General features: G+C 53.2%; 5 protein-coding genes across 12 annotated transcripts in view; 4 read left to right on the top strand and 1 right to left on the bottom strand.

Moving 5' to 3' along the window:
- KMT2A (lysine methyltransferase 2A) overlaps window positions 1–10,703 on the top strand; it is a 39,682-nt gene extending 28,979 nt beyond the window's left edge. For 4 of the 5 annotated variants that reach the window (XM_083368696.1, XM_083368698.1, XM_083368695.1 and 1 more), the window contains 7 exons: window positions 119–4,244; window positions 4,596–4,664; window positions 5,104–5,168; window positions 5,347–5,538; window positions 5,651–5,725; window positions 6,080–6,254; window positions 6,511–6,775. In XM_083368696.1, coding sequence (XP_083224822.1) covers window positions 119–4,244; window positions 4,596–4,664; window positions 5,104–5,168; window positions 5,347–5,538; window positions 5,651–5,725; window positions 6,080–6,254; window positions 6,511–6,547 — 4,739 coding nt within the window. In that variant the 3' untranslated portion in view covers window positions 6,548–6,775. Of the gene's footprint in view, window positions 1–118; window positions 4,245–4,595; window positions 4,665–5,103; window positions 5,169–5,346; window positions 5,539–5,650; window positions 5,726–6,079; window positions 6,259–6,510; window positions 6,868–7,114; window positions 7,199–7,383; window positions 7,514–7,651 lie in introns of those variants that run through there. The other variant, XM_083368699.1, reaches the window with a different exon arrangement.
- Window positions 10,704–11,339: 636 nt separating this feature from the next.
- TTC36 (tetratricopeptide repeat domain 36) lies at window positions 11,340–13,380 on the top strand. Its single transcript, XM_083368156.1, has 3 exons — window positions 11,340–11,697; window positions 12,226–12,414; window positions 13,065–13,380. The coding sequence occupies exons 1-3, from the start codon at window positions 11,601–11,603 to the stop codon at window positions 13,331–13,333; spliced, it is 555 nt and encodes a 184-aa protein (XP_083224282.1). The 5' UTR covers window positions 11,340–11,600; the 3' UTR covers window positions 13,334–13,380.
- A 70-nt stretch (window positions 13,381–13,450) lies between these two features.
- Window positions 13,451–17,069, top strand: TMEM25 (transmembrane protein 25). 4 transcript variants are annotated; one of them, XM_083368153.1, is made up of 8 exons: window positions 13,454–13,889; window positions 13,965–14,279; window positions 14,376–14,666; window positions 15,324–15,452; window positions 15,534–15,564; window positions 15,804–15,898; window positions 15,993–16,073; window positions 16,694–17,069. In XM_083368153.1, the coding sequence occupies exons 1-8, from the start codon at window positions 13,697–13,699 to the stop codon at window positions 16,765–16,767; spliced, it is 1,209 nt and encodes a 402-aa protein (XP_083224279.1). In that variant the 5' UTR covers window positions 13,454–13,696; the 3' UTR covers window positions 16,768–17,069. The 4 variants fall into 4 exon arrangements, with proteins under 4 accessions (XP_083224280.1, XP_083224278.1, XP_083224277.1 ...); XM_083368154.1 differs by lacking the exon at window positions 15,324–15,452 and having other exon boundaries at window positions 13,451–13,889; XM_083368152.1 differs by having other exon boundaries at window positions 13,451–13,889; window positions 15,324–15,564; window positions 15,970–16,073.
- Window positions 17,070–17,312: 243 nt separating this feature from the next.
- Window positions 17,313–20,251, bottom strand: IFT46 (intraflagellar transport 46). The gene is given in 12 exon segments (XM_083368565.1): window positions 17,313–17,579; window positions 17,739–17,824; window positions 18,004–18,064; window positions 18,201–18,267; window positions 18,391–18,512; window positions 18,593–18,721; window positions 18,906–18,999; window positions 19,077–19,151; window positions 19,256–19,565; window positions 19,647–19,743; window positions 19,822–19,972; window positions 19,974–20,251. Coding segments are annotated over 12 exon segments (1,347 nt in total). The 5' UTR covers window positions 20,033–20,251; the 3' UTR covers window positions 17,313–17,483.
- ARCN1 (archain 1) lies at window positions 20,021–24,582 on the top strand. The gene is made up of 10 exons (XM_083368564.1): window positions 20,021–20,124; window positions 20,246–20,509; window positions 20,603–20,782; window positions 20,893–21,098; window positions 21,458–21,619; window positions 22,048–22,213; window positions 22,310–22,457; window positions 22,600–22,708; window positions 22,809–23,013; window positions 23,325–24,582. The coding sequence occupies exons 1-10, from the start codon at window positions 20,122–20,124 to the stop codon at window positions 23,412–23,414; spliced, it is 1,533 nt and encodes a 510-aa protein (XP_083224690.1). The 5' UTR covers window positions 20,021–20,121; the 3' UTR covers window positions 23,415–24,582.
- The last annotated feature ends 2,697 nt before the right edge of the window (window positions 24,583–27,279 follow it).

Raw genomic sequence — 27,279 nt, 5'->3', positions numbered from 1 at the left:
TAGATTTGCCTGAGGGAAAAAGCAGAGCTGAGCTAAGGACAAGAAGTGCTTGACCCTGGGGATTTCTTTGGAATTCGTTGTGCTCCCTTTTCTTCTTAAAGGAATTATCTCTCCCTAGGAAGCCCCACCCCGGTGACACATGAAATTGTAACCGTGGGAGATCCTCTGTTGTCCTCTGGACTTCGGAGCATCGGTTCCCGGAGGCCCAGCGCATCTCTGTTTCCACAGCCACCGAGGTCTTGGATGCTGCCTCCCACCGGAGTTGGGACTACGAATGCTCAGCGCAGCATCGTCTCTTCGGGACCCAGCAGGAGTCCTGTCCCAGAGCACAACGTGAGCATCAAGCATACCGAACATTCTGTGGGACCAGCAGCCTCGCACGTCACTCTCCAGGACACATTTACCCCTCCCAGTCTGGCCATCGCAAGCAGAGGCAGAGGAGCTCCTCTTCCGGAGGGAACCCTCTCCTTTGAAACTGTGTCTTCTGGAGGGCCCTTTCCTGCCAAGTCAGAGAAGGAGAAGCTGCTGAGCCTCCAAGACCCGAGTGCTTCCTGTGGGAATTCAAAAGCAGGCTGCCATAGACAAAGCATCTCTGGCCCAGAAGGAAACCCAAGCAAGGGAGGGAAGTTCCCAGAGTCCTCTTCTGGACTGTTTTCTCCCAAAGAATCCGTAGTTTCTGCACTGTTGCACCAGAAACCCCCAAAGAAGGAACAAGACCGGCATCTAACACAGGCAGACAAAAATTGCTTTTATGAAGCCCCAGAAGCAAAGACCTCACCATTTTCAGGAATAAGTAATCAATCGCCTTGCATGAACGATCCAGTATCTTCTATGGATAGAGAGAGTAGACAAAAAATGAAGAAGGGGACAAAAGATAGACATTCTGGCAAGCTTTTTAGAAGTTTAAGTGTCCTCCCAAGTAGCCACAAGGAATGTGCAGAGACAGAATTTGTTCATCAGGCAATGACATCTGAGCATATTAATCAGCAGCAATATAACAGCATTGCTGTTGAGAAACTCACTGACAATAATCTGCTTGGCCAGGAGACATCCAAAGCTTCTTTCCAGAGTGAAATGGCCACCTCCAAGGATTTGCAGAATTCACAAAAGCGCACAGTGAAAGTAACCCTCACTCCACTCAAGATGGAAGGTGAGAGTCAGTCCAAAAATGTTCAGAGAGAGCACGATGCAGAATCTCAACCTAAGGTTTGCACACCAGCTTCTGTGTCCCAGTCTGTTTCCATCACAGAGCACTCAGGAAAAGACTGTAGTATCCCAGAAACTCAAAATTCTGCTTCCTCCTCAATGGCCCCAACCGATTCCCCTTATCCAAATCTGCCTGTTCAAGACAGCGGCTTGATGATCCAGGATGGAGCAAAAGAACAGGAAGAAGGCTCCTACAAGCGGCGATACCCTCGGCGTAGTGCACGCGCCAGATCCAACATGTTTTTTGGTCTGACCCCTTTGTATGGCGTGAGGTCATACGGTGAGGAAGACCTTCCCTTCTACAGCAACTCCACCGGCAAGAAGAGAGGCAGGCGGTCTGCTGAAGGCCAAGTGGACGGTGCCGATGATCTCAGCACTTCAGACGAAGAAGACCTCTATTACTACAACTTCACTCGAACCGTTGTCTCAAGCTCAGATGAGCACATGGCTTCGCATGGTCTATTCCGTGAAGAGGAACAGGTCAGTCTCCCCAAAATCTCTCAGCTGGATGGTGTGGATGATGGAACAGAGAGTGATGCAAGCATCACAGTAACAACAAGGAAAATCAATTCAGGAAACAAAAGGAGCGGCAAAGAAAATGGAACAGAAGGCTTAAAACTTGAACGAAGTGAAGATAGCGGGGAGAAAATGCAAGTGACCAAGAGTTCAATTGGTCATAAAACAGCCGATCCCAAAATGGAGAATTGCCGGGTCAAAACTCAAGATTCTTTGGAAGCTCAGCTGAGCTCCCTAGAAGCTGTTGGCCGTCGTCCTCGTGCCAACCCAGAGCCCTCTGAGAAGAGCCTGCTGGACACATTCAGCACAGAACTGCTGAAGTCCGACTCCGACAATAACAACAGCGATGACTGTGGGAACATTCTCCCTTCAGACATCATGGACTTTGTTCTGAAAAACACTCCCTCGATGCAGGCCCTGGGGGAGAGCCCGGAGTCGTCGTCCTCGGAGCTCCTGACTCTGGGAGAAGGTTTGGGCCTTGACGGCAATCGGGCCAAAGACATGGGTCTCTTTGAAGTGTTTTCTCAGCCGCTGCCGACAGCCGAGCCGGTAGACGGCAGCGTCTCGTCGTCAATCTCGGCAGAGGAACAGTTTGAGCTGCCCTTAGAGCTGCCTTCTGATCTCTCGGTCTTGACTACCCGGAGCCCTGCAGTGCCCAGTCAGAACCATGGCAGACTTGCAGTCATTCCAGAACCTTCCCTGGCCACCTCAGGGGATAGATCAAGGTTAACTATCCCTTCCTCAGATTCTGCTGAGAAGAGGGTAACGGTCACTGAAAAGGCTTCCTCTGGTGAAGCAGAGCCAACATTGCTAAGCCCACGAGTGGCCCCAAGCCCTGATGGCCCTTTGACCCCTGACCCTTTCACTCAAAGCCACCTGGAAGCAGAGCACATGGCCAGCCCGCCCTGTGGACCGAGGGACGCTGGTCTCGGGGCGGGCCAAGATCTGTCTGGCGGGAGCAGTGGGACCCCTGGCCTCCCTGTTTCTCCTTCTCTTCCGCTCCAAAATCCCAAATATGGGCCAAATGCCCCCGACAAGCCTGGCCCATCTCCCATCTCAAACACCACTGTGCAGACAGCCCCTCTCCACCTGAAGACTGCTGCAGAAAAGCTCTTGGTGGTCAACCAGAATATGCAGCCCCTGTATGTTCTTCAGACGCTGCCCAACGGCATCACCCAAAAGATTCAGCTGACTTCTCCTGTCAGCGCTGGACCAGCTGGGATGGAGGCTGGGGCTTCTGTGCTTGGCCCAATGGACACAGCCAGCCTTGCCCTGGCCGCAGGCCTGAGCCCCGGCTTGCCCTCTGCCAGGCCTCTCTTTCCTGCGGCCAGCAAAGGCTTGCTGCACATGCCCCATCAGCAGCAGCACTTGCATTCCTTTTCAGCCAGCTCCTCTGCCAGTGGCGGAGGCAGCTTCCCGGCAGCCCTTGGCAGCTCTGCCTCGGGCCTTCTGATTGGGGTCCAGCAGCCGCCTGACCCCGAGGCGAATCCGAGGGTAGATATTGGGCCTGCAGTCACCCCCCCTCCCACCGGCCTCGGGAAGAAGCGGTCCATTGCACGCCTGCACTCCCGGAGGGCCAAGAAGCTAGCTCCTTCTGCCGCTGCTCCTTCTGACCTGGCCTCCATGAACTTTCCTCGCTCCTCCCCACCCAGCCTGCTTGATCTGGGAGCTGCGTGCCCACGAACTGCGCCCAGGATGATCAAGCGCTCCAAGCCAGGGCTCATGTACTTTGAGCAGGCACCTCTGTTGCCCCAGGAAGGGGGGACGGCTGCTGCAGAGGCAGCCCTTGGAGCATCTCCCAGCATAACTGGGCCAAAATCTGGCCACCTCGCCTCCCCTCCATCTGAGCTTAATGTGGCCCCCCTGCCATCCCCGGGCCCAACAATCCCACCCCACCTGTTGGGACAAGGGGGCTCTGATGTGCCAGGCGTTTCGGATATGAGCTCCCTCAGCAGCCTGTTAATCAAAGCCACTCGGCAGGGGCTGAGCCTCCCGGAGCAGCCTGCTTCAGTGCCGCCAGTGGCTTCCAGGATGTTCCCATCGCATAAGGAGGTCTCGTTGGCCCAGTCTGCCTCTGTGGGGCTGGCAACGACTACTGCAACAACCAGCATCTCTGTCTTGCCTTCCTTGAAGACCATGGGCATGTCTGCTGATCCTGGAAGCTCCTACCAGGCTGAGCCTCTCGCACAGCTTCTGGCGTGCAAAGCTGGGCCGGCCCCACCTCACCTGGACCTCCCCCCTTCACAGGCAGCTCCCCTTTCAGACTTTCCCCAGCTGATGGACACAGCAGCCGTGGGGCGAAACAGACCGGCCCCCCGTGCCCCTGCGGCCTCTCCTGGGAGCTCCCCTTCCACCGTGCTGGGCTCCACCAGGGCCAAAGCAAAAGCCAAGCGATTGCCGACCCCTTTGGGCAGCAAAGGATCCGGGAAGAAACCCAGGGTGCCTCCATTCTGGAACAGTTTCCCTGGCCAGTGCGCTCCACCACAAGGCAGGAGGGTGGCATCCCAGGACCCAGGCGGAGGGTGAGAGAGAGAGCTGCGGCTCTGACTTCCCTCCCCCTCCCAACAAAGCCCCTCAGCGCTTCTATGGTCCTTGCTGGCCGAGAGGCGAGTTCCCCCTGCCCTGGTTCCAGATCAACAGGATGGGGAGGGGGGCACTGGCTGGTTCAGACCACCTGCATGGTTCTAAAAGCAAAGGGAACCCAAGGGGAGACGGCAAAGCCTCCCACGTTGCTTTCGCCAGTGTTTGCTCTAGCAACTAGCCTCTCCCCAACCTAGTCAGCGTCACCTGCGTCTCATAGTTCAGTGACCGTGTCGCTGGATTTGTGGTAAGCCCAACTTCCAAGCTATGTTTTGCCTGCCTGTGTCTTCTAGGTCCCAGCCCTTGAGGGTGCAATCAGAGGAGGCAACAGACATACTGCAGGCAGCCCACAAATCAGCAGGGTAAGCCGATCCCTTGGGGCTAAGGGGGGAGGAAGGCCATGCTCACACCCACTGGCCTTCTAGCCGAGTCATTCTTAGATTTGGTGCCTCTGACCATGCCAAAAGTGTCATTGGGGAATTCAAAACAGCCAGGGAAACAGAGCGCCAGTCCTTATTTTAGAAATGTCCATTTGCTGAATGTTCAGCACCATAGAATCGGCGATGCTTCTTGAGGCATCAGAAGAGAGGATGACCATTGCAGCCAAAGGTCTTCTGCTGCAAATCTGTTCTCCCACCAAACGTAGGCGCCTGCCAGAAAACTTTCCAAAACTTGGCATGTGCCTGTCAAACTATTAAGCTAATTGGAAGTGGTGGCAGGCACCTTAGTTATTTTGAAGGCCTGCGAGGCCCCAGCTGAAATGGGTCTCTCAGCCTTTTCCAACCTTCCTCTTCTCCACAGGCATTTACAGCCTCACCCACCACTGCAGCCAACGCTGTCCACTTCAAACGAGTTAGAACATGCAGGTATGTGAAGACAGGCCTCCCTCTGCCCTGCCTGAGACCTGCGGGACGTGGAGGTCTGTACACCACAATCCTGCTTTACTGCTGTTAAATTTCTGGGAACTTTTCTTAGAACATTTCCTGTTTGGTCTGTTGTGATTTGTGTGACTGAGTGGTTATAAGAGTTCTTTTTTCCCTCCAGATTCCAGTGCTGAGGAGGAAGAGGAGGAGGAGGAGGAGGAGGAGGAAGGCAGCTTTAGCTCCCCCCTCATGTTCTGGCTGCAGCAGGAGCGAACACGGAAAGAGAGCCTTGCAGAAAAGAGGCCCAAGAAAGGACTGATTTTTGAAATCTCCAGTGATGATGGCTTCCAGATCTGTGCAGAAAGTATTGAAGGTAGGCCCAGGAGATGGCCCACTGCACCGGAGCCTTGCATCAAAGGGGTTGTGCAACATTGTGGGATGTATGGTTCTTTCTATTAAATCCTTGGTTGTTCTCTTAACCTTAGAAGCCTGGAAATCCTTGACAGACAAAGTTCAAGAAGCTCGGTCAAATGCCCGCCTGAAACAGCTTTCCTTCGCAGGTACCAGCAGTTGGAGGGGAAACCCAGAGGGCAAGGAAAAGGGCTCAGTTTGCTGCACTCCCCACACAGTTCCCTTCCCGTTCAGAACAGCCCTTGCGCTGTTTCCAAAATGGCTCGGGTGGTGAGGGTGGGAGCCGAGCATGGAGTCAAGGCTGGGTGCTGGGCTGGCTGAGGTCCTTCTCACTGGGCAGAAAAGGTTACCTTTAGCTACTACCGTTTCAGGAGCGGTTGGGTTCCAAGGCCAGGCAGCCTCTCCAGCCCTTCGGCCTTTGCTCCAAAGCTGGGCTTAGCCTGATCCACCTTGCCCTGCTCAGTTGGGGCCACAGCTGCTCTTCCCACCTCTCCCTTTTCCAGGTGTGAGTGGGCTGCAAATGCTGGGCATTCTCCACCATGCTGTCGTGTTCCTGATAGAGCAACTCTGTGGAGCCAAGCATTGCTCCAACTACAAGTTCAGGTTCCACAAACCAGAGGAGGCCAAGGAGCCTCCTGTGAACCCCCACGGCTCTGCCAGGGCTGAAGGGCACCTCAGGCAAGTGGAGTTGTGTACTTTCCCCTTTTCTCCCCAAGCTCTTGTTGTTGTTGCTGCTGCTGCTGCTGCTGAAATACTGTTGAAGGAGAAGTCTTAGCCCCTCACGGCAAGAGGGGGAAGAATAAAATAACACCCCATCTCAAAAATTTGGGGTTGGCATGGCATGCTTCCCTCCAAAAGCATTGTTTCCTGGTTGCCTCTTTTTGTTTAAGAGGCAACCAGGAAACAATGTGTTGCATTTTATCCCATTTTTCAGACAATTACACTCTTCCACAGTGGCTCACAACAGTTAAAGGAGAAAGACAGGCAATCTCAAAGACAAGCAGCGCAAGGGACAGGGGGGAAAGGGAGATCAGTTCTTTGAGGCCAGAGCAAAGTGGTGAGCCATAAGGTGTTTTGGCCAGGCCAGCCCTGTCTTACTGCTGTTCTTGTCTGAGCCTGAGAATTTCTGGAAGCGTGCTGTGGCAGTCAGTGTAAAGTGTAATGCTTCTCTTTTGCACTTCAGGAAGTCTGGTCTTGACATGTTCAACTTTTTGGCTTCTAAACATCGCCAGCCCCCACAGTACAATCCCAACGATGAGGAGGAAGAGGAGGTGCAGCTGAAATCTGCCCGGTACATAGCGAGAGGGGAAAGCTATCTGGCTGAGTTTTTTTGTAACTCATTGTAGATGGGAGGAGGGGGCTTGTATTCCTGCACCTGAGCTGTAAGCCACGATGGATGGTAGAAAATTCGTCAAGGGACCAGGGTCCCGTCAGACTTCAAGTAGGAGATTTGGAGCTGCATCAGGCATTCAGGTTGATGAAGTCAGTGGTTATGTCAGACGTAACCCTCAAGTAGACTCTTCCTCATCTGTCTTCAGGAGGGCAACCAGCATGGATCTTCCGATGCCCATGCGCTTCCGACACTTGAGGAAGACCTCCAAGGAGGCAGTTGGGGTTTACAGGTAAGTGAGAGTTCTAACAGAAAAGAGGGAGGAGGAGAAACCTGGGCCAGCTGACCTTGGGAATCTGCCCAGGGATACCTCGTGACATTTTTGACCTTGGAGATGTTTGAAGACAGCTCGCTTGCCAGATGCCTCCAGGAACAGTGCAAGGCTTGTCAGCTTTGTGTCCTCTGCCATCCTGTCAGGTCTCCTATCCACGGACGGGGCCTGTTCTGCAAAAGGAACATAGACGGAGGGGAGATGGTGATTGAATATGCTGGCAATGTCATTCGCTCCATATTAACTGACAAACGTGAGAAATATTATGACAGTAAGGTGAGTGAGTGGCCAGCAGTTGCCCAGATCTGTAGGCTGTAGAGTGGTGAGGTGAATTGGCTTGGGCAGGACTGTCCCATCTGGTCCTTTGGATGGCCTTTGGAGATCTCACCGCTATCCACGTTCTCTGTCTCCCAGGGCATCGGCTGTTACATGTTCCGTATTGACGACTCGGAGGTCGTGGACGCCACCATGCATGGGAACGCAGCGCGCTTCATCAACCACTCCTGTGAGCCCAACTGCTACTCCCGAGTCATCCACATCGACGGGCAGAAGCACATTGTCATCTTTGCCATGCGCAAGATCTACCGTGGTGAAGAGCTCACTTACGACTACAAGTTTCCCATTGAAGATGCCAGCAACAAGCTGCCCTGCAATTGCGGTGCCAAGAAATGCCGGCGGTTCCTCAACTGAGCAGCTGAGCTGACCACAGCCAAGGCCGGAGGAGAGCCGGGTGCTGGGGCCCTCCACAGCCACAGATGCGCTGGCTTGATTTGGCGGGGCAGGGCCTGCTCAGAGCGAGGCGCACTTTGGTGTGCTGTAGGATTAGGAAAATGGGAATGTGAGCTGCAGCAACCAAGGCTGTGCCAAACCGGCATGGGCACCTGGTTGCCTCCTCAAGTGCGGACTGTGAGACCTACCTTCATGTTCCAGCTTGGGCTGGCAGCTGAGCGGTGGTTCTCGAAGATTCCTGTGACCACTAGGGAGTAATCCCAAGGCAGCAGTTTGGGCAGTTCTAGTTCTTTGGATGAGCTTTCAGGTGGACAGGCAGGCCCTTAGAGGGGGGATTTCTGTCCCAGAGAACCATCTCGTGCTGAACGCTCACAACTGATCCCGGCCCCGTGTCAGAAATTTAGTGGTCCCCAGAGTGGAATTGGAGCACCCCAAGTGCAGCTTGTTTCCTGAGAAGGAAGAGTGCTGGTCAGCCTGCCAGGAGCTGCATTGGCAAAGGAGATGAGGAATCCTGGACTTCATGAAATCCATGTCTCTTTTCAAGCCTCTAGAAATAGCTCTCCTCTCAGCTTCCTTCAGTTGCACCATCTCGAATTAAGTCTTTGGATTTTCCTTGGTTCTGTTTACATTTTAGTATTTAAAAGTTTTATAAATGTAAATATATTTTGTATATTTTTCTATGAGCAGCACTTCATAGGAAAGAGCACTTAGGAGACTATTTTTTCAGTCATGGTTGCATCTTGACTTAAAAAAGAATCCATTTTAAGGGTGAATGTTTTATTTTAATAGGATGATCTTTCCAAGGTTGGGTCAGGGACATCCTGATTCTCCCCTCGGGAGGGAAAGGAGATTCTGGGTGCTGCTTCGGCTGCCCCTTAAGTTGGAAGGGAGGAAGAACTCTCCCATTTTCAGGAGAGGATAGAACTTTTGGGGTTTGGTGGGCCTTCCATTCTCCAGCAGTCAAATGGTCGACTCTCCCTGGACGTGAGCCAAACCGCCGGGATTCTCTCTAACCTCCCCTTCCTCTCCTGCCCCAGTTGAGGCCAGAGGAGTAAACGTCCCGTTTCTCACCAGGCTGTGCCCTGGTCCGTCTTACTCTGGAGGCAAGCCAGATAAGCTGTGCACATCTCTTAAAAGGTAGCAGAATCATGGCCTGCTCTGGCGAAGCCACTTGGAGCAAAGCCCTGGCTTCTGCTATCAGGAACCCACCCACCACTCTCCTGGAAGGAGACGTCAGTGCTCCTGACCGTCACCTTTGCTGTCCCAAGCCAGCCAGACCTTCCTACCCATGAGGCGGTTTGGGAGAAAGAGGCACGAGCCAGGTGGGGTTAAGAGGAGGAGGAGGCAGTTGCTGCCTAAAGCTGCTCTTTCCGTCTTGGCTGCTGGGCTGCACCGTGGCTGCTAGAAGAGGCCTCCCTTTTCACTGAAGGATGCTCTGAGCGGGCTCTGAATTTCGGCTCAAGCAAGGTTTTGTTGGGTTCCCCTTCACAGGCATCTCCTGCTGTTACTAATCTGGCTGTCCTGAGCAGCAGCAGAGCTGCTTTGGGCTGCTCTGAACCTCACAATGCTGCTGCTGCACCCGAGGGGGAGGCTGGGGAGAGGTCGCCTCTCCAGAGCAGCAGAGAGAAGGGAGCAAAAGGAAGCTGGGCTGGACTGGGCAGCTTCCTGAAAATATGAATGTATCTTTCTAAGAACTGACAGATCGTGAAATTGAAGAATACTAAGTCAGTCCACCCTTTAAAGTTTTTTTTTAAAGGAAAAGCGGGTCACTGCAAAGGGCTGGGCAAGAATCTTTGTTGTGAAGCAATACCGGGTTTTCAGTCAAATTCATCCTGTGTGCAGAATCATGTCATTTGGCCAGGTTGCTGCTGGTTCATCCCCTGCTCTCCCCCCACCCCATGCCTGCAAGTTTTTATGACTATAAATAAGGTATCTATAGAACTAATACCGTGCTGCATTGTGTCTTGAAGCCTGGCTTTGAATTCTCTTTAACCCTTTAGATAATGGTTGTGTTCCAATTGCTGAAAAGGCAGGAAAAACAACATGCCAAGGGCTCCATGGGCAGTGGATGCTTCCTCCACTGGACCTGGGTCCCATTGCAGACTGGGGGGTGGGGGGGCATTAGGCTGAGCTGGTCTGTAAGCAGATCTCCCAGAAGTAAGGCTGGAGACTTGGCTGTGGATGCTCCTGACCTTCCGTGTTCAATAGTCAACCCTTGTACAACTTGCTCCTCTCCGCCTCTTTTTGGATTCCAGTTGGTGGAGCTCCTCAACAGCATTGTGCGCTTTCTGGTCTCTTAACAAGGTCTTGCAGCTTTGCCTTCCCGCCAAGATCTGTGCCCGTGGTGTTTCTTGGAATTCAGCGTCCGCAATAGCTACAGGTAGTGAATAAATGTCTCAAGCCACTTTGCAAAAGCTACATAAACAGGGCTCTGATCCATACAAAAAGCAACTTATCATGTAAAACCAATTTCTCTTTTTTTCTTGTGTTCTTCCAAAATTAGTTGTTTTTTTCTTTAAAAGGAGGAAATGTGTTGCTTGTGCTGCATCAGTGTTAATCCCCTGTCATTGTTACAGGGATGAAGGAAGTACTTTCAATAGTTTTAAGAAATGACTGAAAGACTGAATGTAAAAATAAGTGTATATAGTTGTACAAAAAAAGGAGTTTTTAAACATGTTTATTTTCTATGCACTTTTTTATTTAAGTGATAGTTTAATTAATAAACATGTCAAGTTTATTGCTTCAAAGGATGGGGTTGTGATTGGGGCTGAGATTTTTCCCATGCCAGTGTGTTCTTCTTACCTGCATGATAGAAAGGCCTTGTTCCCCACACCTGAGGCAGTTCTGTATCCCAGTATCTCTGCTGGTCAGGTCCGTGGGTCTCCAAATGCTGCATGCCCAAAACAAGTGAATGTGCAAACTTCCCTGCCCCCACGCCAGAGCTCTTTGAAGGAGAACAAGGTGAAAGTCCCCAGCAGCTGCTTTCCTCCAGAATCCTGACGCCTGAGAGAGCAAGAGAATGAGTCAGTCCAGCCACTACTGGAACCTTTCCCATTTTCAGTTTGTTTTCCTCAGCGGCATTTTCTCATAGGGTGCCCAAGAAAAAGCCCTGCTGAATCAATTTCCATGTTAAATGTGCCCCCATTTGAGTTGGCTGGTCAGACACAAAGGCTCTTGGACAGGGAAATGGATGCTGACTCCAACGCAACAGCTCCCTTTGCTTTCCACAAGGGAGATAATGCTTTCTTTAATTCCGGTAGCAGGAAGCCCCTTCCTCCAGAGTCAGATCGTTCATCTACTCGCCTGACGCTTCCTATTCAGCAGGTTTCTCTGAGATGAGCTGACACGGAGTCACCCTGTTCCTCTCCTCTACGGCCTCAGTCCTGGGCTCCCCCATTTCATCTCTGCAAATATGCTCAGGAAGAGGGCCCAGGACCCCAACTTCAGCTCCCTGATCACCCCCAACAGTTGCCCTTCACCGCCTTCTGCACTGTAGGAGGCTGGCGGGCACAGCCCAGCTCCTCCCTCGTGGCCATTGGCTGCTGCTGGACCGGCCCCTTCCTCCCCAGCCAGAGCTTTCAAGATCTCTTTGAAGGGGCCCAATTCTCCCCACAGAACTCGCCAGGGCTTCAACATGGCCACGATCAATGATCAGGCAGTTTTGCAAACTATTTTCCACCCAAATGTTCCCTTTGATGAAGATTGGCAGGAGAAGCAACAACCAATGCAAGGTGATGATTCACTTTCGGGGGGGGGGAAGGGGGGGAGATGGTTTTTCATAAACTTCAGAGGCTTCATTCTTTGCAAGCTCTCAGAAGCAAGGAGTTGCCTCCGATCTCTGCTCACAACAGATTCCTCAACCTATTTCTCACAAATCATTTTCAAATCAGACACCTGAAAGGGACAGTGGGCTGGAGAGTTTTTGCCCATCACTCTCCAAAACGGATTGGGAGAAGGTGGTTGGCAGGCTGCTTTCAGGCCCTTGCTACCTTTGTTCATGCTTCCAAAAAGCAGCAAGGCTATAAGTTGCTTCCTTCCCACTGAAGGACAATCCGTCTTTCAAAAGACAAGTAACTGTCAGGCGGGTGGGGGAAGGCTTGGCTGTTACAACTGCCTCTTCCAAAACTGAGGTTTCAGGGGTTGCTTGGGACCCATCGTCCCTGGAGTAGCATTGGCGTCTGGCTACCAGTTGGCTCTCGAGATTATTAGTTGCCAAAACCAGCTCCCTTTTTCCTGACTGCTTCTCACGCTGGTGACAGAAGGCGGCTTTGATCCTGAGCTACTGAGGCAAGCCACTCATCTGGAGGCCCAGGGAATCGCAGCAGCTGAAGGAGGCGACCTGGAGCTGGCCCTGGAAAAGTTTAACCAAGCCATCCAGCTGCTTCCAGAGCGAGCCTCGGCCTTCAACAACCGTGCACAAGCTCTTCGGCTCCAAGGGGATGTCGCAAGTAAGTGCGCTCAGGGCTTCATCCATCCTCTCCATCCACTGGTGACCATGGCTGTCCTTGGCCTGGGACAGGAATCTCAGTCGCTCAGGGCACTAAAGCAGGGCATCTGCTTCGGCCTGAAAGCACAAAGCAAGACCATCGCTTTGAATCTGCTTGGATCACTTCATCTTGAGTACAGCATTTTCGAATTTTTGTTGGGTCTATTAGCAAAACTGCGAGCAGCTGCTCTAGAAGTATAAAGTCTCCTTACCAAAGGGGTTCCCATCTATTGGGATAACAGGTCATACAAACACGGCAGGTGACCGGGTTCCTGGACAGTCGTCTCCTGAACTAGGCTTCCACTCCCTGTTTGATCCTGTTCCTTTTCAGATCCCTCTATCGTTTATCTAATTTATATGGCTACCTAATTCACAATTAGGTCAAAAAGAAAGGAACCAAAACTTAATGAGGACCTAAAACAGAAAAGCAGAATGAGGCCAACCACCACATGTGCCTTTCAAGAATGGACTCTGGCCTTTTGGGAATGGGACAAGGGTCCATAGGGCAGCCCCACCTCTGCCATGAAAGGCTCAGGTTTCCTATTTGTAGAAGGCACTGACCCAACGTTTATTTAATTAACTCGGCCACGCTTTCTTTTTCCATCTCATCAGAGGCTCTGGAAGACTTGGAGGCAGTGCTGAAGCTCAGCAAAGGGGCCGGCCCGGTGGCCCGCCAAGGCTTTGTGCAACGCGGGCTGATCCAGAGGTTGCAAGGCCAGGAGGAAGCGGCCCAGAGAAGCTTTGAGCAGGCGGCCACCCTGGGCAGCGTCTTTGCCCGCCGGCAGCTGGCGCTGATGAACCCTTACGCAGCTCTCTGCAACCAGATGTTGGCAGAGGTGATGAGGAAGTCTCACCCGAAGCGGGAGAAGGAGACCTGCTGAGCCTGGCGGGGAGGGGAAGGGGGGCGAGGGGACAGCTGAATAAAGCCCACGGCTTGAGACCACCAACCAAGGCCTGCTTTTGTCGCCCGGGGCCCCAGCCAGCAGCCCCCTGCGGAGGGAGGGAGGGAGGGAGGGACAGAAGAGGGCCCCGCTAGGCAGCGCTTTTTCAGGTCGCCACCGCCCGGCCGGAAAGTCGATGCCCAAGGCGGGTGGCGGCGGTATTTGGGCAGGATCGCGAGCCTTTGGACCGAGAAATCCAGGTCGGGATTTCTAATGTGCCGGTAGGCTGAAAACGCAGCTGCCGCATCCTGGAGGTGAGCGGCCTGCGGTGCTCCAGGAGCCGCTCCCACCTCGCAGCCCAGGATGGACGCGGCTCCGGATCCCGCAGCGCGAGGCGCGCCGCTCCCCGAGAGCTGGCTGCTCTGCCCGGGGCGCCCCTTCCTGTCCCCCCGCCGGCGCCGGAGAGGCGGCTCGGTGCCCGGGAGCTCACCGCCCGCGCTGTTGCTGCTGCTGCTGCCGCTGCTGCTGCCGTTCCTGCTGCGGCGCGCCACACCAGGTAGGCTGGCGGGCGGCGCACTTGTCTCCCGCGGACCACGGTTCCCCCCGGCCGGTAACCTCCGCTCCGCCGCAGGTGCGGTGGCGACGTCGGAGACCAGGATCGACGGACGGGCCCTTTCGGTGAGCAGCTTGCGGGAGGCTGAGAGCCGCGCCTTCACCTGCCTGGCGGCGGCCCCCAACCTCACCTGGTACCTCAACGGGGAGCGGCAGGAGACGAACTCATCCGGGGGGGTGCTGGCCGCGGCCGGCGACGGCGACGCCTTGGGGGAGGGCGGCAGCGGCACTTTCGTGGTCACGGCGCGACGCGTGGACCACCGGCTGGACTGCGACGCCACCGACCCGGCCACGGGGCGCGTCTCCACCGCCTCGGTCTTCCTCAACGTGCAGTGTGAGCGCGGGGGGAGGGCGGCTGGGGGGCGCAGGGGGCTCCGGAGGGGAGAAGCGGGATGGAGGCTGAACGGCGCCGCCCTCTGTACGAGTGCAGTTCAGCCCGAAATCGTGAAGGTGGACGCCCATTACCGCGAGGCGAGCGAGCCCGGCCTCCTGCTGGTGCTCTTCGTGCTGGTCCAAGCCAACCCGCCGGCCGACGTGACCTGGGTGGACCAGGACGGGCAGGTGACGGTCAACGCTTCGCGCTTCCTGCTGCTGGACGCCCAGACCTACCCCTGGCTCGCCAACCACACCGTGAGAGTGCAGCTGCACAGCCCGCCCCCGAACGCCTCCCTCCGAGCCTCCAACAGCCTGGGCGTCGCCAGCTCCTCCGTTCCGCTCCCCGGTAGGTAGGGGTGCGGGGGCAAGGCCTAGGCGGGGGCTCACAGGCCTGGGGCAGGGATTGGGGCAGGTCCGCAGCTTCTGCCAAGCAAGAACTGGCTGACACATCCTCTTCATGGATGCCAGATCCAAGCCTTCCTTCCATCAAAGGGACCTGCCTGCACACAGCCCCGAGGGGAGCCTGTCTCCTTGCCAACCCAGGGCCCACCTGCATCCCAACAGTTGGATGCAGCCTTCTGCGGCCCCAGGCTGCCTTTCCTGCTCTTGGCTTGTAGAAGGCAGACATTCAGCTGCTTGCATTGTCCTGGCAAAATTTCTTTGAGGCTACTTCCCAGACACAGGGCAGCCTTCCTGCAGAGAGCAACACTGAGCAAAGGAAAGCCAGCAAGAGGAGGGCCAGCTTGCTTGTCTGGATGGGTAAAATGAGGACTCAGATTGTTGGGGGCAATAAGCTGACTTTGTAATAATGCCGCTTGGGGGGTGTATGAAAGCCCTAATAAGCAGGCATATACATAGAATGAAGGCTACTGCTAAGCTTGTAAGCCGCCCTGAGTCTTCGGAGAAGGGCGGGATATAAATGGAATTAAAATAAATAAATTTCAACACAGTAGAGAGCAGGGTGAGGCCACAGCCTGCTGACGAGCATCTCCGGCTTCTCTAGGTCTCCTGGCCACCCAGCTTGAACTGCCTCTGGTGGCCCTTGTGGGGGCAGCTGCTGTGGCTCTGGTGATACTCCTGAGTTTTGGGGTGCTAATCAGTTGGGCTGTTTCCCAGAAGCCCAAAAAGTCAGGTAGGTGCAGGAGAAGCCTTTTCAGCCTGGGCTGGGCCTGTCTCCTTGCTGGGGGTCACCTTCCTTTCCCTTCTTCTTTAGGACCTGGTCCAGCAGCGCAGCCTCCTCTGAGGTAACCTTCTGGGACTGCTAGAGTGGGGTAAAAGCCCCATTTACTCTGTAGCCTGTTTTGGGAATACTTTATACAGACCCACTGGCAGGTGGCATAAGCATCTCCCCAAAGAACAATGCTCTGGTCAGCCTTCTCTGAAGATCAAGTAAAATCCCAAGAACCTGTGGCCTTGCCTTGAAGTGTGTGTGGGAGGGGGAGCTGGAAGGATCTGAGAGCTAATTGCTTCGCATTTTCCACAGCGATGTCCTTCAGCCCAAGGAAGCCCACCTAACACGGGCAAACAGGTCTCTCCCTTCCAACCTGAAACTCAACGATCTTGCGCCAGAACAAAAAAGTGAGTGGTGAGGATCTGGGGGGGGGAACTGGGAAAGGGGGGGCATGTCAAGGCATGAGTCACTGCTCCAGCCCTCTTTCCTACTACTCCAAAGGTAGAGCGAATAGTGCTCCTGCAGAGCAAGATGAAGATGCTATTTCAGACCCCAAAAACCACCCAGTCCTTGCTGAACAAGGTAACGGAGCCTTCTGCCATGTAGGGTGGGGGTGGGGAAGGAGCTACATTCATTTCACCAAGCCCCTCTCGGTTTAATTCTGAAACACTAGGAAATGTTAGCATTCAGTGATACACAGCTAATTCTGTAGCAGGAAAAGCTATCAGATACTGGAAACATTCCCTTTTCAAGAGAGTTCTGACCAGCTCCACCTGGTGCTGGAGAAGACTGCTGTGCACTCACCACCCCAGGGAAATGTCAGATGAGCTGGAAGAATGTCTGTCCTAAGTAGCATTTTAGGACTCTGTTTTGCTAGCGGGCTCTAAGAGTTTTAGCCAGCAACCCTGGATCCTTTGGCAAAATGCAGTCCTGCAGGGCAAGAGCAGCCTTTCTGCCGCCCAGCATTTCAGGCACGCTACCAGAGGAAGTAAGCTGCCATTGGTGCTGTGTGAAAGGCACCCACTGATGCTTGCCTGCTTCCTTATTGCAGCTGAATCTGGTTAGAACTTAGAAGTAAGTCATCTCTGTTGGATGATCCTGCATGTTCATGGATAGTTTCAAACAAACCTAAGTCTTTCAAAAATCCTGCTAAAGTAACTGCTGTGGACCAAATTCCATATTTTCTTTTTCTGCTTCTGCAGGTTTGGGCCAATTTCTTACCATTGGATATATTTATAGAGCCACTAGTATGAGTAGCGATGAAATCTGGCTGTGAAGTCTGTCACCGTGTCCATCCCCAGCACAGAGAAGCGAGAGAGGCACAAGGAGGGCGGGCAAAGGGGACCAGGAGTACCTCTGCTTTTAACCCTGGAACAGGATGAACTGTACAGGGTGGGTCCTTTTCACTCTACTCATTTCCAGCAAAATAGGCATCCAGCAGCTGCCCTGCTTCTCCGTCCAACCTGAGGACTGTCTTCCTACCCTCACCTTTGCCATCCGCAGACCTGGAAAGCTATTGCCAAGCACATCTCAGCCTAGGATGGTAGCTTTGCAACTTCTACGCTTAAAGAATAAATGGCTGTGGTTAAGGTGTTGCCCTTTCCTTCCCCCTGCCTGGATTTGGCTGTGAGGCTGCTATGAAAAGCAGGATGTAAAAGAAACCCAATAAACCCAGGCACACACATAAAGTGCTGGCATGGGTTGCAGTTAAAAGGCAGAGCAGGCTGCTGGACCTATTTCATAGGCAGCCTTACAATAGCTTTGCTCTGCTCCCAAGGGCCCCAACGAGACACAAAGTCCCACGTTCCCCAAACTCTCGGCTTGCACTTACAGCAAAACTTTATTACACAAATATCACACTGAATTATCATCTGAATGACAGGCCAGCAACAATTCCAAGGGAATGGGTTTTGGAAACCTCTCGTAAATAACCCTGAGGCGAGCAGCATCTTTATTTAAACACTGGGAGGCAGGAAACTGTGACCTCTGCTCTCAGGCGAAACTTAAAATATCTACCTCTCCAGCCTGTGAGGGTGGATTGGAGGGGGGGCTGACCACCTTCTTGCCCTCAGCCAGAGCCTTGAAATGCTGCAAAAAAAGGAGCAACCGCCAATGAAGCGAATCTCATTTCAGGCTTCCTGTGGAGACCGTTCCTGGTGAAAGTCTCCTGGTGAAAGCAGGTAGAGAAGACCTGTTCCAGCAGGCTCCAACCTTGTGGGCAGCAATAGTAGCCGCTCTCTTGCTTACCTGTGAATTTTTGAATTCGGAGTAGAGTGAAAATAGGGTGTGCAGAGGTTGGATGTGACCCTTGTAGACAGGAATGTCTAGAATGGCTGGAGAAAAACCCCAAGAGAAACATTTAAGCCAGAAGCTCCAGGTCCAACTTCATCAAGTGGAACCCAGAGAACTCTGCCAGGTGCTGGACAATCCAGAGCTATTTTGGCTCAGTCCAGTCAACGGGCCAGGCCTTCAGCAAACATCCCCAGGCTCGGCATAGGGTCAGGGCACTCACCACAGATGATGTCTGTGTATTCAGCTAAGCTGCAGTCAACGTCAGCAGTCGGGAGGCTCACCTGGGGGCCAGAGACGAAAGCTTAAGGCTAACTGCGCTTTCTGCATGAAGCAGCTCTCATGGCCCTGCTGGAAACCCTCAAAGAAAACAGTTATACGGTATGGGGCAGAACTTACCCATTGGGGAGGTCACTATACCTTTCCCAGCAACTCTTCAAACTCTGGAGTCCATTCTTGCATCAGCGTATCTATATCGGGCATCGGCCTGCAAAGGACAAGCAGCCCTGAGAACTGGCCACCAGGAGGCCCTATGAGAGTACTTCCTCCTTGTAAAGAGGAAAAAGTCAGGAAGAGCATCAAGGGCTCCAAGGGGGACCTCGAGGCAGACCTAGCATAATGGACGGTGGCCGGAGGCTTGCAGCGGTGGAGTTCACTGATGCTGTCGATCCAGCTCTCCACGGCTTTGGGGTTCTTCTCCGCGTTCTCAAGGCTCTTTACTTTCACCTGCTGCTAGAAATGCAAGCCGACCTCGTCAGTGGACTGGACCTGTGGGGCTGGCTTCCTGCCCGTTTCCTTCCTCCTCCACTTACGGCTACATTATGTTGCTTGGAGTTCTCAGTGAGCCACAAGGAAAGTACAGTGGGATCCGACTGTTTGGTGGATGGCTCATCCAGCACTAACAAGCCCAGATTATCCGTCTTCCCATCTGGGCGTGGAACCTGCAAAAAATGAGCCACAGCAACATATTTTCAAACCTCCCAAGGAACAGAGCTAGTCCTTGAGGGCCACCGGCCAAGGCTCTGGGCCCCAACTCTCCAGCATCTTCCACAGACCAGCAGCAAGAGGTCCAGGAAAGGGTCCCACAGGACTAACGTTCCCCGTAGGACCCAGGCTTCTGGGCACCTTTAGGAAGGCATCGATGTCTCCCACTGCAGGAATGAAGTCCGGGATGAAAGGCTTCAGCCTGTGCTCCAGGTCGATCATTTGAGAGGAATACCTGGAGGGGGGAGGGGAGACGCTTAGTACAGCGCCAGGCGCCCCTTCTCACCCCCCCACCAATCTCCCCCCCCTCACCTCCGGATGTACTGAAACAGCTCCTTCACCTCCAGGGAGACGGGGAGGTAGTCGTAGTCGGTCGAGTTATAAGCCCTGCGGAGGGAGGGAGGGAGGGGGCAGCGCGGCTGAGCCAAAGCCGCCCCCCTCGGAACAACGCCCCCGCCCGCCCGCCCCCGCGCCTCCCCCCCCCGCGCTACCCCTCCAGCGGGGCGCCGTGCTCGTCGTCCTCGTCGTCGTCGTCGTCGTCGTCCGAGTCGGTCTCCGAGGAGTCCTCGTCGTCGTCCTCCACCTCGTGGCCGCTAAAGCGCCGGCCAGAGCCCAGCGCGCCGCCGCCCCCGCCGCCCTTCTTTTCGGGCTGCAACAGGGCGCCCGCGGGCCGGTCGGGGGCGGCGACGGGGGCCCAGCCGGGCGCGCGCGGCGGGGTGCTCCCTCCCTTCAGGGCCGCCGCGCCGCCGTCCTCGTCCTCGTCGCTGCTGCCCCTGCAGGGCGGGCGCGCGGGGCGCGGACCTGCGGGCGGGAGCGGCGGCGTCACGGGGGCGGGGGCGGCGTCGCGCGGGTCCCTCGCGCCCGCCTCCCCCGGGCACCCACCGGGCTGCGGCGGGCTGGGCGCGTAGATGCTGGCGACCTCCTCCGTCTCGTTCACGTCCAGGCTCTCGTCGTAGGGCTGGTTCTCCACGAGCCGCGTCTAAAAGCGAGAGAAGCGCGAGGGAGGGCAGCTCGCCGGCGCCCAGACCCCGGCCGCGCCCCCGGCCCTGCCCCGCACCTGCAGCCCCGGCTCGGGCGGCGCCGGCGACGCTCCGCTCATGCTGCGTCGGGGGCCGCGGGAGTTGGGACCGCAGCGGGTCCGTCGCCAGGCAACGGGTGGCCGGAACCTTCTCGCGAGAACCGGCTGCATTTTCCCCCCCCCCCCACTCGGGCCGACCGCGCCTGCGTGGTGACGCCACTTCCGCCTGAGAGACGTGGCTCGCCGCCATCTTGTGCGGGACTCGGAAGCGGCGGAGACGCGGCGCCCAGCAGCAGCAGCAGCAGCAGCAGCAGCAACTCCGCGGAGGCCGCCGCCGCCATGGTGAGGTTCGGCCGGGAGCCGGCGGGGCTGGCCCAGAGAGGTGGCTGCGAGCTGGCGCTCTCCCCGCGCTAGGCCGGCCTCCAAAGCCGCCTTGCGAGCGTGGGCCTTCTCTCCTCCGCAGGTGCTCCTGGCCGCCGCGGTCTGCACGAAAGCGGGTAAGGCGATCGTGTCGCGCCAGTTCGTGGAGATGACGCGGACGCGCATCGAGGGGCTGCTGGCGGCCTTCCCCAAGCTGATGAACACGGGGAAGCAGCACACGTTTGTGGAGACGGAGAGCGTGCGCTACGTGTACCAGCCGCTGGAGAAGCTCTACATGGTGCTCATCACCACCAAGAACAGCAACATCCTGGAGGACCTGGAGACGCTGCGGCTCTTCTCCCGGGTGGTAAGTGGGCCGGGCGGTGGCGGGAGGCGGCTGGCCGGGCAGGCGGAGAGGAGAGCGGGCCGAGCTCTGAGCCTTCCCCGTCACCCCCTGCAGATCCCCGAGTACTGCAGGGCGCTGGAGGAGAGCGAGATCTCCGAGCACTGCTTCGACCTCATCTTTGCCTTCGATGAGATCGTCGCCCTGGGCTACCGGGAGAACGTCAACCTGGCCCAGATCCGGACCTTCACCGAGATGGATTCTCACGAGGAGAAGGTCTTCAGGGCTGTTCGCGAAGTAGGACGAAGTTTCTCTGGCTTTCTGTGGAATGTGGCCGGTCACCCGCTTCTTTCCTGTTCTGCTCCCAGAAAAAGCCATTTACTTTGTTTTTGCTTCCTTTTTTCAAGACCCAAGAACGAGAAGCTAAGGCTGAGATGCGCCGGAAAGCCAAGGAGCTACAACAAGCACGGAGGGATGCCGAGCGGCGAGGCACCAAAGCTCCAGGATTTGGGGGCTTTGGCAATTCAGCCGTATCAGGAGGCACCCTTGCTGCCATGATCACTGAAACCATTATTGAGTCAGAGAAGCCAAAAATAACTCCGGCTCCAACCAGGTGTGTCATTTGCTTTGGGAGTGAGATTGGTTGCAGAAGGTAAATGGATTGCAAGGAAGAGTTTTCCTGCTTGCGTAAAGATTCAGAACGACTTACAGTAACGTTCAATTGCCGAATAACACGAAAGCGTCATTGGTCAGAACAGGGCGAGGTGGTGACCTAGTTGGGATCTGTAGCAGATACATTGATGGGCTAAAGCCTGTGCATTCCTTGGGATTTCTCCCTTCTGAAGAGCCGGGATGGCACATGAACAAATCATTTTCTTAATGAAATGGGCCATGCAGAGCAAGGAAAGCAGGGAAGGATCTTGCTGCGTTCTTTGGGCAAAATGTCTCATGCATTTTGTTTTGTTTGTTTAGACCTTCTGGTTCGAACAAGGCACTTAAGCTTGGCACTAAAGGGAAGGAAGTGGATAATTTTGTGGATAAACTAAAATCTGAAGGTGAAAATGTTGCTTCTTCTGTTGGCAAGCGTTCCTCAAGTTCAGCAGCTGTTCTTGCTCCACCCGTTAACATGGAGAGGTATGTGTATTACCCAGGAATGTAGAAAGGTAAAGAGAAAAGCACACAGCATCCTGCATAGCAGAAACCAAGTTTCTGTTCTAACCCAAGCCCAGAGGAAACCTGGTCTCCTGGAGAGCAAATACCTTTAGTCAGGTGAAGCTTTTTAACCAGGGTTTGATGGCTGAGTCCTTGTCTAGTCAACACTGTCCCAAGTGGTAAACCATAAGGAAACCAGTCAAGCTGTGGGTTAGCACAATGCTGTTTGGAGATGTTTGGGCTTTCAGTGAATTTGCAAGGGTCAAGACTGTAATACGTAGTGTTGGATTTGTGGGTCTCCCTAGGAGGCAGGGCTACAGAAGGGGTGCCTCTCTCTTAATACCTGGGAAGCCCAGTTGGAAGGAATGAGGCCTCTAACGCCCTGCCTTCTGGGGCCTCGCTTCTTCTAGCGTGCATATGAAGATAGAAGAGAAGATCTCACTCACCTGTGGCCGGGATGGGGGGCTTCAAAACATGGAGCTGCATGGCATGATCATGCTGCGGATCCTGGATGAAAAGTTTGCTCGGATTTGTATTCACATTGACAATGAGGACAAAAAAGGTGTGCAGCTCCAGGTAAGGTTGGCTGGAGGTTAGGATCAGGGTTATTTTGAGGTGGGCGCATCTGTTTTGGGGTGGAGTGGCTTGGCTGACCGGTGGCTCCCTTTTCAGACTCACCCCAATGTCGACAAGAAGCTCTTTATGTCGGAGTCTGTGATTGGCTTGAAGAATCCAGATAAATCCTTCCCCATCAATAGTGACGTGGGAGTGCTGAAATGGCGGCTGCAAACGACGGAGGAGTCTCTCATTCCACTAACCAGTGAGTTGCTTCAGTTCAGGCAGTAGCAGGTATCCCAGAGGTGGAAGACATTCAGTCAGCCGGTGTCCTGCTCCTGTCCCTGCTGAGAACATTCAGGTCTCCTTGCTTGAACCATCTCAGCTGGCTTTCTTTTGGATCCTAGTTAATTGCTGGCCATCAGAAAGTGGCAACAGCTGTGATGTCAACATTGAGTATGAGCTGCAGGAGGACAGCCTGGAGTTAAATGACGTAGTCATCACTATCCCTTTGCCGTGAGTAATTGTCCTGCTTGCCAAGAATCTTCCCAACCACCAGGAGTGCCAGTTCTGGGGTGGTGGGGATTTCAGAGCTAACTCATTGTTGTTTGCCTAGGTCTGGTGTGGGGGCTCCTGTAATTGGAGAGATTAATGGTGAATACCGCCACGATAGCCGAAAAAACCTCCTCGAGTGGTGCTTGCCAGTGGTTGATGTCAAAAACAAGAGTGGCAGCCTGGAGTTCAGTATTGCAGGGCGACCAAATGACTTCTTCCCCGTGCACGTTTCCTTTGTCTCTAAGAAGAACTTCTGCAACATTCAGGTGTGTCTTGCTGGGGGCTGAATGACAACTGTCACCCTTCTCCTTTGCTGTGCCCTGTTTGGAGACAGCTGCCTATCTCGGCAGGAGGAAGGGAGCTGTTTCCACCCAAATGGGCCTGGCAGAACAGCTGCTTCTCCAGTGAATGGTGTCCTGGGCCTCTTTGTCCCTGTCAGCGGCTACTCTCATTTCTTCAGGCCGCCCTGGTCATTCATGGGGACCAAAACCTCTATCTTTTTATTGGCACTGGGGAAGTCAAGGACAGTGACTGGTGGCAAGTCTTGCCTTCCCAACTAACTGCTTGCTTTCTGCAGGTCACCCAAGTGACCCAGGTGGATGGGAACAGCCCTGTGAGATTCTCCACAGAGACCACCTTCCTCGTGGACAAATACGAGATCCTGTAACCCTTGCTGAAGGGAAGCAGCAAGCAAAGGCCGAGGCTGGCTATGTAGAAAGAGAGCTGCAACCTTCAGCGTCAGGGAACGTTGACATTTGTTTACCCGCTGACATTTCCCAGGTCCCAACCGCTCATGCCAGGAGAGATTGCCTGCTTCTCTGGCAGAGATGCCCCACCTTGGCAGGCAACTTCTCCCTCCACCCCACCCTATCTTTTCTTCCACAGAGGGTACCCCAAAATGGTTCCAGATGCAGCCTGAAAGCTCCTCCCTTCTCTCTATCATTTTCTTGAACCTGGTGCCCCTGCAGAAGAATAAAGGGCAGCTCTTTCTGGCTTCTCTGGCTTTGAGATCCTGGAAATCTCAGCTTGCGGGCAGGGAAGCATTGGGCACCTTGAATGCATTGGGCTGTGCTCGCCTGCTAAAGAAGACTCCACATCACCTCTGTCCACATAGCCCTGGGTGGGGACCGTGAATCATACTGATTGGAGATTTGTCTGCCTGATTCTTAATATGGGGTTCAGTTTAATTCTATTGTCAAATGCAATTTGTTCCCAAATGACATTGAAGGTGACACTGAAATAAGATTTTGGAACCCTGCAAAATAATTACTTACTTAAAGCCTGTATGGCACATTCCAGTGTATGAGAAGAATCGTTGCTCCTGAATCCAATAAAGAATATTCTAAAAGAAAAGAAAAAAGTGCTCTTTAGCTCTCGGCAAACGAGGACTGAGGGTGAGTCCTGAAGCATTGCTGGATCTGAAAAGTAATTGCCTCAGGAGAACACAGTTGCTTCAGGTGGGTGAGGTAGTCCGAGAAAATGAAGGAGCATTCCCCCCCATGAACTGGGTCCCACCAGAAAAAGAGAAGGCAAGGCAGGCAGCTGTCACCTGTCTAGGCCTGGGGACCGGGGAAGCAGCTGACAGGGTGGGGGTTCAGGGCAGAAAGGATGGCAGACTCTAGGCGATTGCCAAGTAATGCAAGGCTCCCCTAAGATGTTGAGACTAAACTGTGAATGTTGCTTCTCTGTGGGCCGCAGGCTAAAATGTGATATGTTACAATCATGAAAAAATGTATATGGTGAGAAGGCCAATTGCATTTCCTTCAAAATAAAAAGTCATATTCTTCAAATACATATTTAACCAATAAAGGAGAATATTTGTAGCTCAGTTGAAATGAGGGGTCCTTGCTTCTCTCTGAGCTTGCTTGTTTTCTTGCAGACGTTTCATTACCATCAGTGCTGATGAGGTAATGAACTGACCTGTACTAAGGACCCTCGAACACATTTAACTTCATCCCTAAAGTGGCCGTCTGAAATGGCCTGTTCCTCGATTCCTGGCATCTGTGGGGACACGGCTGATTTGCTTCCAGAGTGAATTGGGGGCCTTGGGCACAAATTCCTACCGTTTCGGTTCTCGTGGTTTAAATCTATTTGTCCAGAGTGTCTTGGAAAGTTGGCACTGCACCTTGTCCTGCAGAACAGCAAATTGGAAGCTTGGCCCGCGGGAGCACTCCAGGAAGGAGATCAAATTCCAGACCAGATTCTGCACTAGATCTCCCTGCACCCAACCTGTGCCTTTCTCCCATTAGCCACAGAGCTGTACCTGGTGGCCTGCATATTTGTTGTTGTTAGCTGCGAAGTCATGTCCGACCCATCACAAGCCTATGGACAATGTTCCTTCAGGCCTTCTCTACCATCTTCTGGAGTCCATTGAGGCTCACACCTACTGCTTCAGTGACTCCATCCAGCCACCTCATTCTCTGTCGTCCCCTTCTTCTATTGCCCTCAATCTTTCCCAGCATTAGGCTCTTCTCCAGTGAGTCCTTCCTTTTCATTAGGTGGCCAAAGTATTTGAGTTTCAGCTTCAGGATCTGGCCTTCTAAAGAGCAGTCAGGGTGGATCTCCTCTAGGACTGACCGGTTTGATGGCCTTGCAGTCCAAGGGATTTGCAGGAGTCTTCTCCAGCACCATAGTTCAAAGGCTTCAATTCTTTGGCGCTCAGCCTTTCTTATGGTCCAGCTTTCACTGCCATACATTGCAACTGGGAAGACCAGAGCCTTGACTATACACACTTTTGTTGACAGGGTGATGTCTCTGCTTTTTAGTGTGCTGTCTAGATTTGCCATGGCTTTCCTCCCCAGGAGCAGGCGTCTTTTAATTTCTTGGCTACAGTCCCCATCTGGGGTGATCTTGGAGCCCAGGAAAATAAAATCTGTCACTACCTCCATTTCTTCCCCATCTATTTGCCAGGAATTGAGAGGGCCAGATGCCATGATCTTGGTTTTCTTAATGTTAAGTTTCAACCCAAGTTTTGCACTATCCTTCACCCGCAACACGAGGCTCTTTAGTTCTTCACTTTCTGCCATTAGAGTGGTATCATCTGCATATCTAAATGGAATTAAAATAAAATAAAATAAAACTAATATCTTAGGTTGTTGATATTTCTTCTGGCAATCTTAATTCCAGTTTTGGATTATCTAGCCCTGCCTTTCTCATCATGTGCTCTGCATATAAGTTAAATAGGCAGGGCGACAGTATACAGCTTTGCCGGACTCCTTTCCCAATTTTGAACCAATCAGTGGTTCCGTGTCCAGTTCTCACTGTTGCTTCTTGGCCCACATATAGGTTTCTCAAGAGACAAATAAGATGGTCTGGTATGCCCATCTCTTTAAGAACTTGCCACAGTTTGTTATGATCCACACAATCAAAGGCTTTAGCATAGTCAATGAAGCAGAAGTAGATGTTTTTCTGGATCTCTCTAGCTTTCTCCATGATCCAGCGTATGTTGGCAATTTGGTCTCTAGTTCCTCTGCCTCTTCGAAATCCTGCCTGTACTTCTGGTAGTTCTCGATCCACATACTGCTGGAGTCTAGCTTGTAGGATTTTAAGCATAACTTTACTAGCATGAGAAATGAGTGCAATAGTGCGATAGTTTGAACATTCTTTGGCACTGCCTTTCTTTGGAATTGGAATGTAAACTGATCTTTTCCAATCCTGTGGCCACTGTTGAGTTTTCCAAATTTGCTTGCAAATTGAGTGTAGCACTTTTACTGCATCATCTTTTAAGATTTTGAATAGCTCAGCTGGAATACTGTCAACTCCACTAGCTTTGTTGTTGCTCAGCTTTTCTAAGGCCCACTTCACATTCAGTGACCACCTCATTGTGATTATCAGGGACGTTAAGCTCATTCTTGTATAGTTCTGTGTAATTTTGCCATCTCTTCTTAATCTCTTCTGCCTCTGTTAGGTCCCTGCCATTTTGGTCCTTTATCATGCCCGTTTTTGCATGAAACGTTCCTTCTTCTCTCCAATTTTCTTGAAAAGATTTCTGGTCCTCCCTATTCTATTGTTTTCTTCTATTTCTTTGCACTGTTCATTTAAGAAGGCATTCTTATCTCTTCTAGCTATTCTCTGGAATTCTGCATTCAATTGGGCGTATCTTTCTTTTTCTCCCTTGCCTTTCACTTCCCTCCTTTCCTCAGCTATTTGCAAAGCTTCCTCAGACAGCCATTTTGCTTTCTTGCATTTCTTTTCTTTGGGATGGTTTTGGTTGCTATCTGTTGTACAGTGTTGCGAACCTCTGTCCATAGTTCTTCAGGCACTCTATCAGATCTAATTCTTTAAATCTATTTGTCACCTCTACTGTATATTCATCAGGGATATGATTTAGTTCATACCTGAGTGGCCTAGTGCTTTTCCCTACTTTCTTCAGTTTAAACTTTGCAATGAGAAGCTCATGGTCTGAGCCACAGTCAGCTCCTGGTCTTGTTTTTACTGACTGTATAGAGCTTCTCCATCTTTGGCTGTAGAGCACATAGTCAATCTGTTTTCTGTGTTGACCGTCTGGTGACGTCCATGTGTAGAGCCGTCTC

Source organism: Vipera ursinii (assembly GCF_947247035.1).
Source record: "Vipera ursinii genome assembly, chromosome: 8".
In the NCBI taxonomy this organism is placed as follows: domain Eukaryota; kingdom Metazoa; phylum Chordata; class Lepidosauria; order Squamata; family Viperidae; genus Vipera; species Vipera ursinii.
Note: the sequence above shows the minus strand (reverse complement) of the source record. Positions and strands in the feature narration are given on the sequence as shown.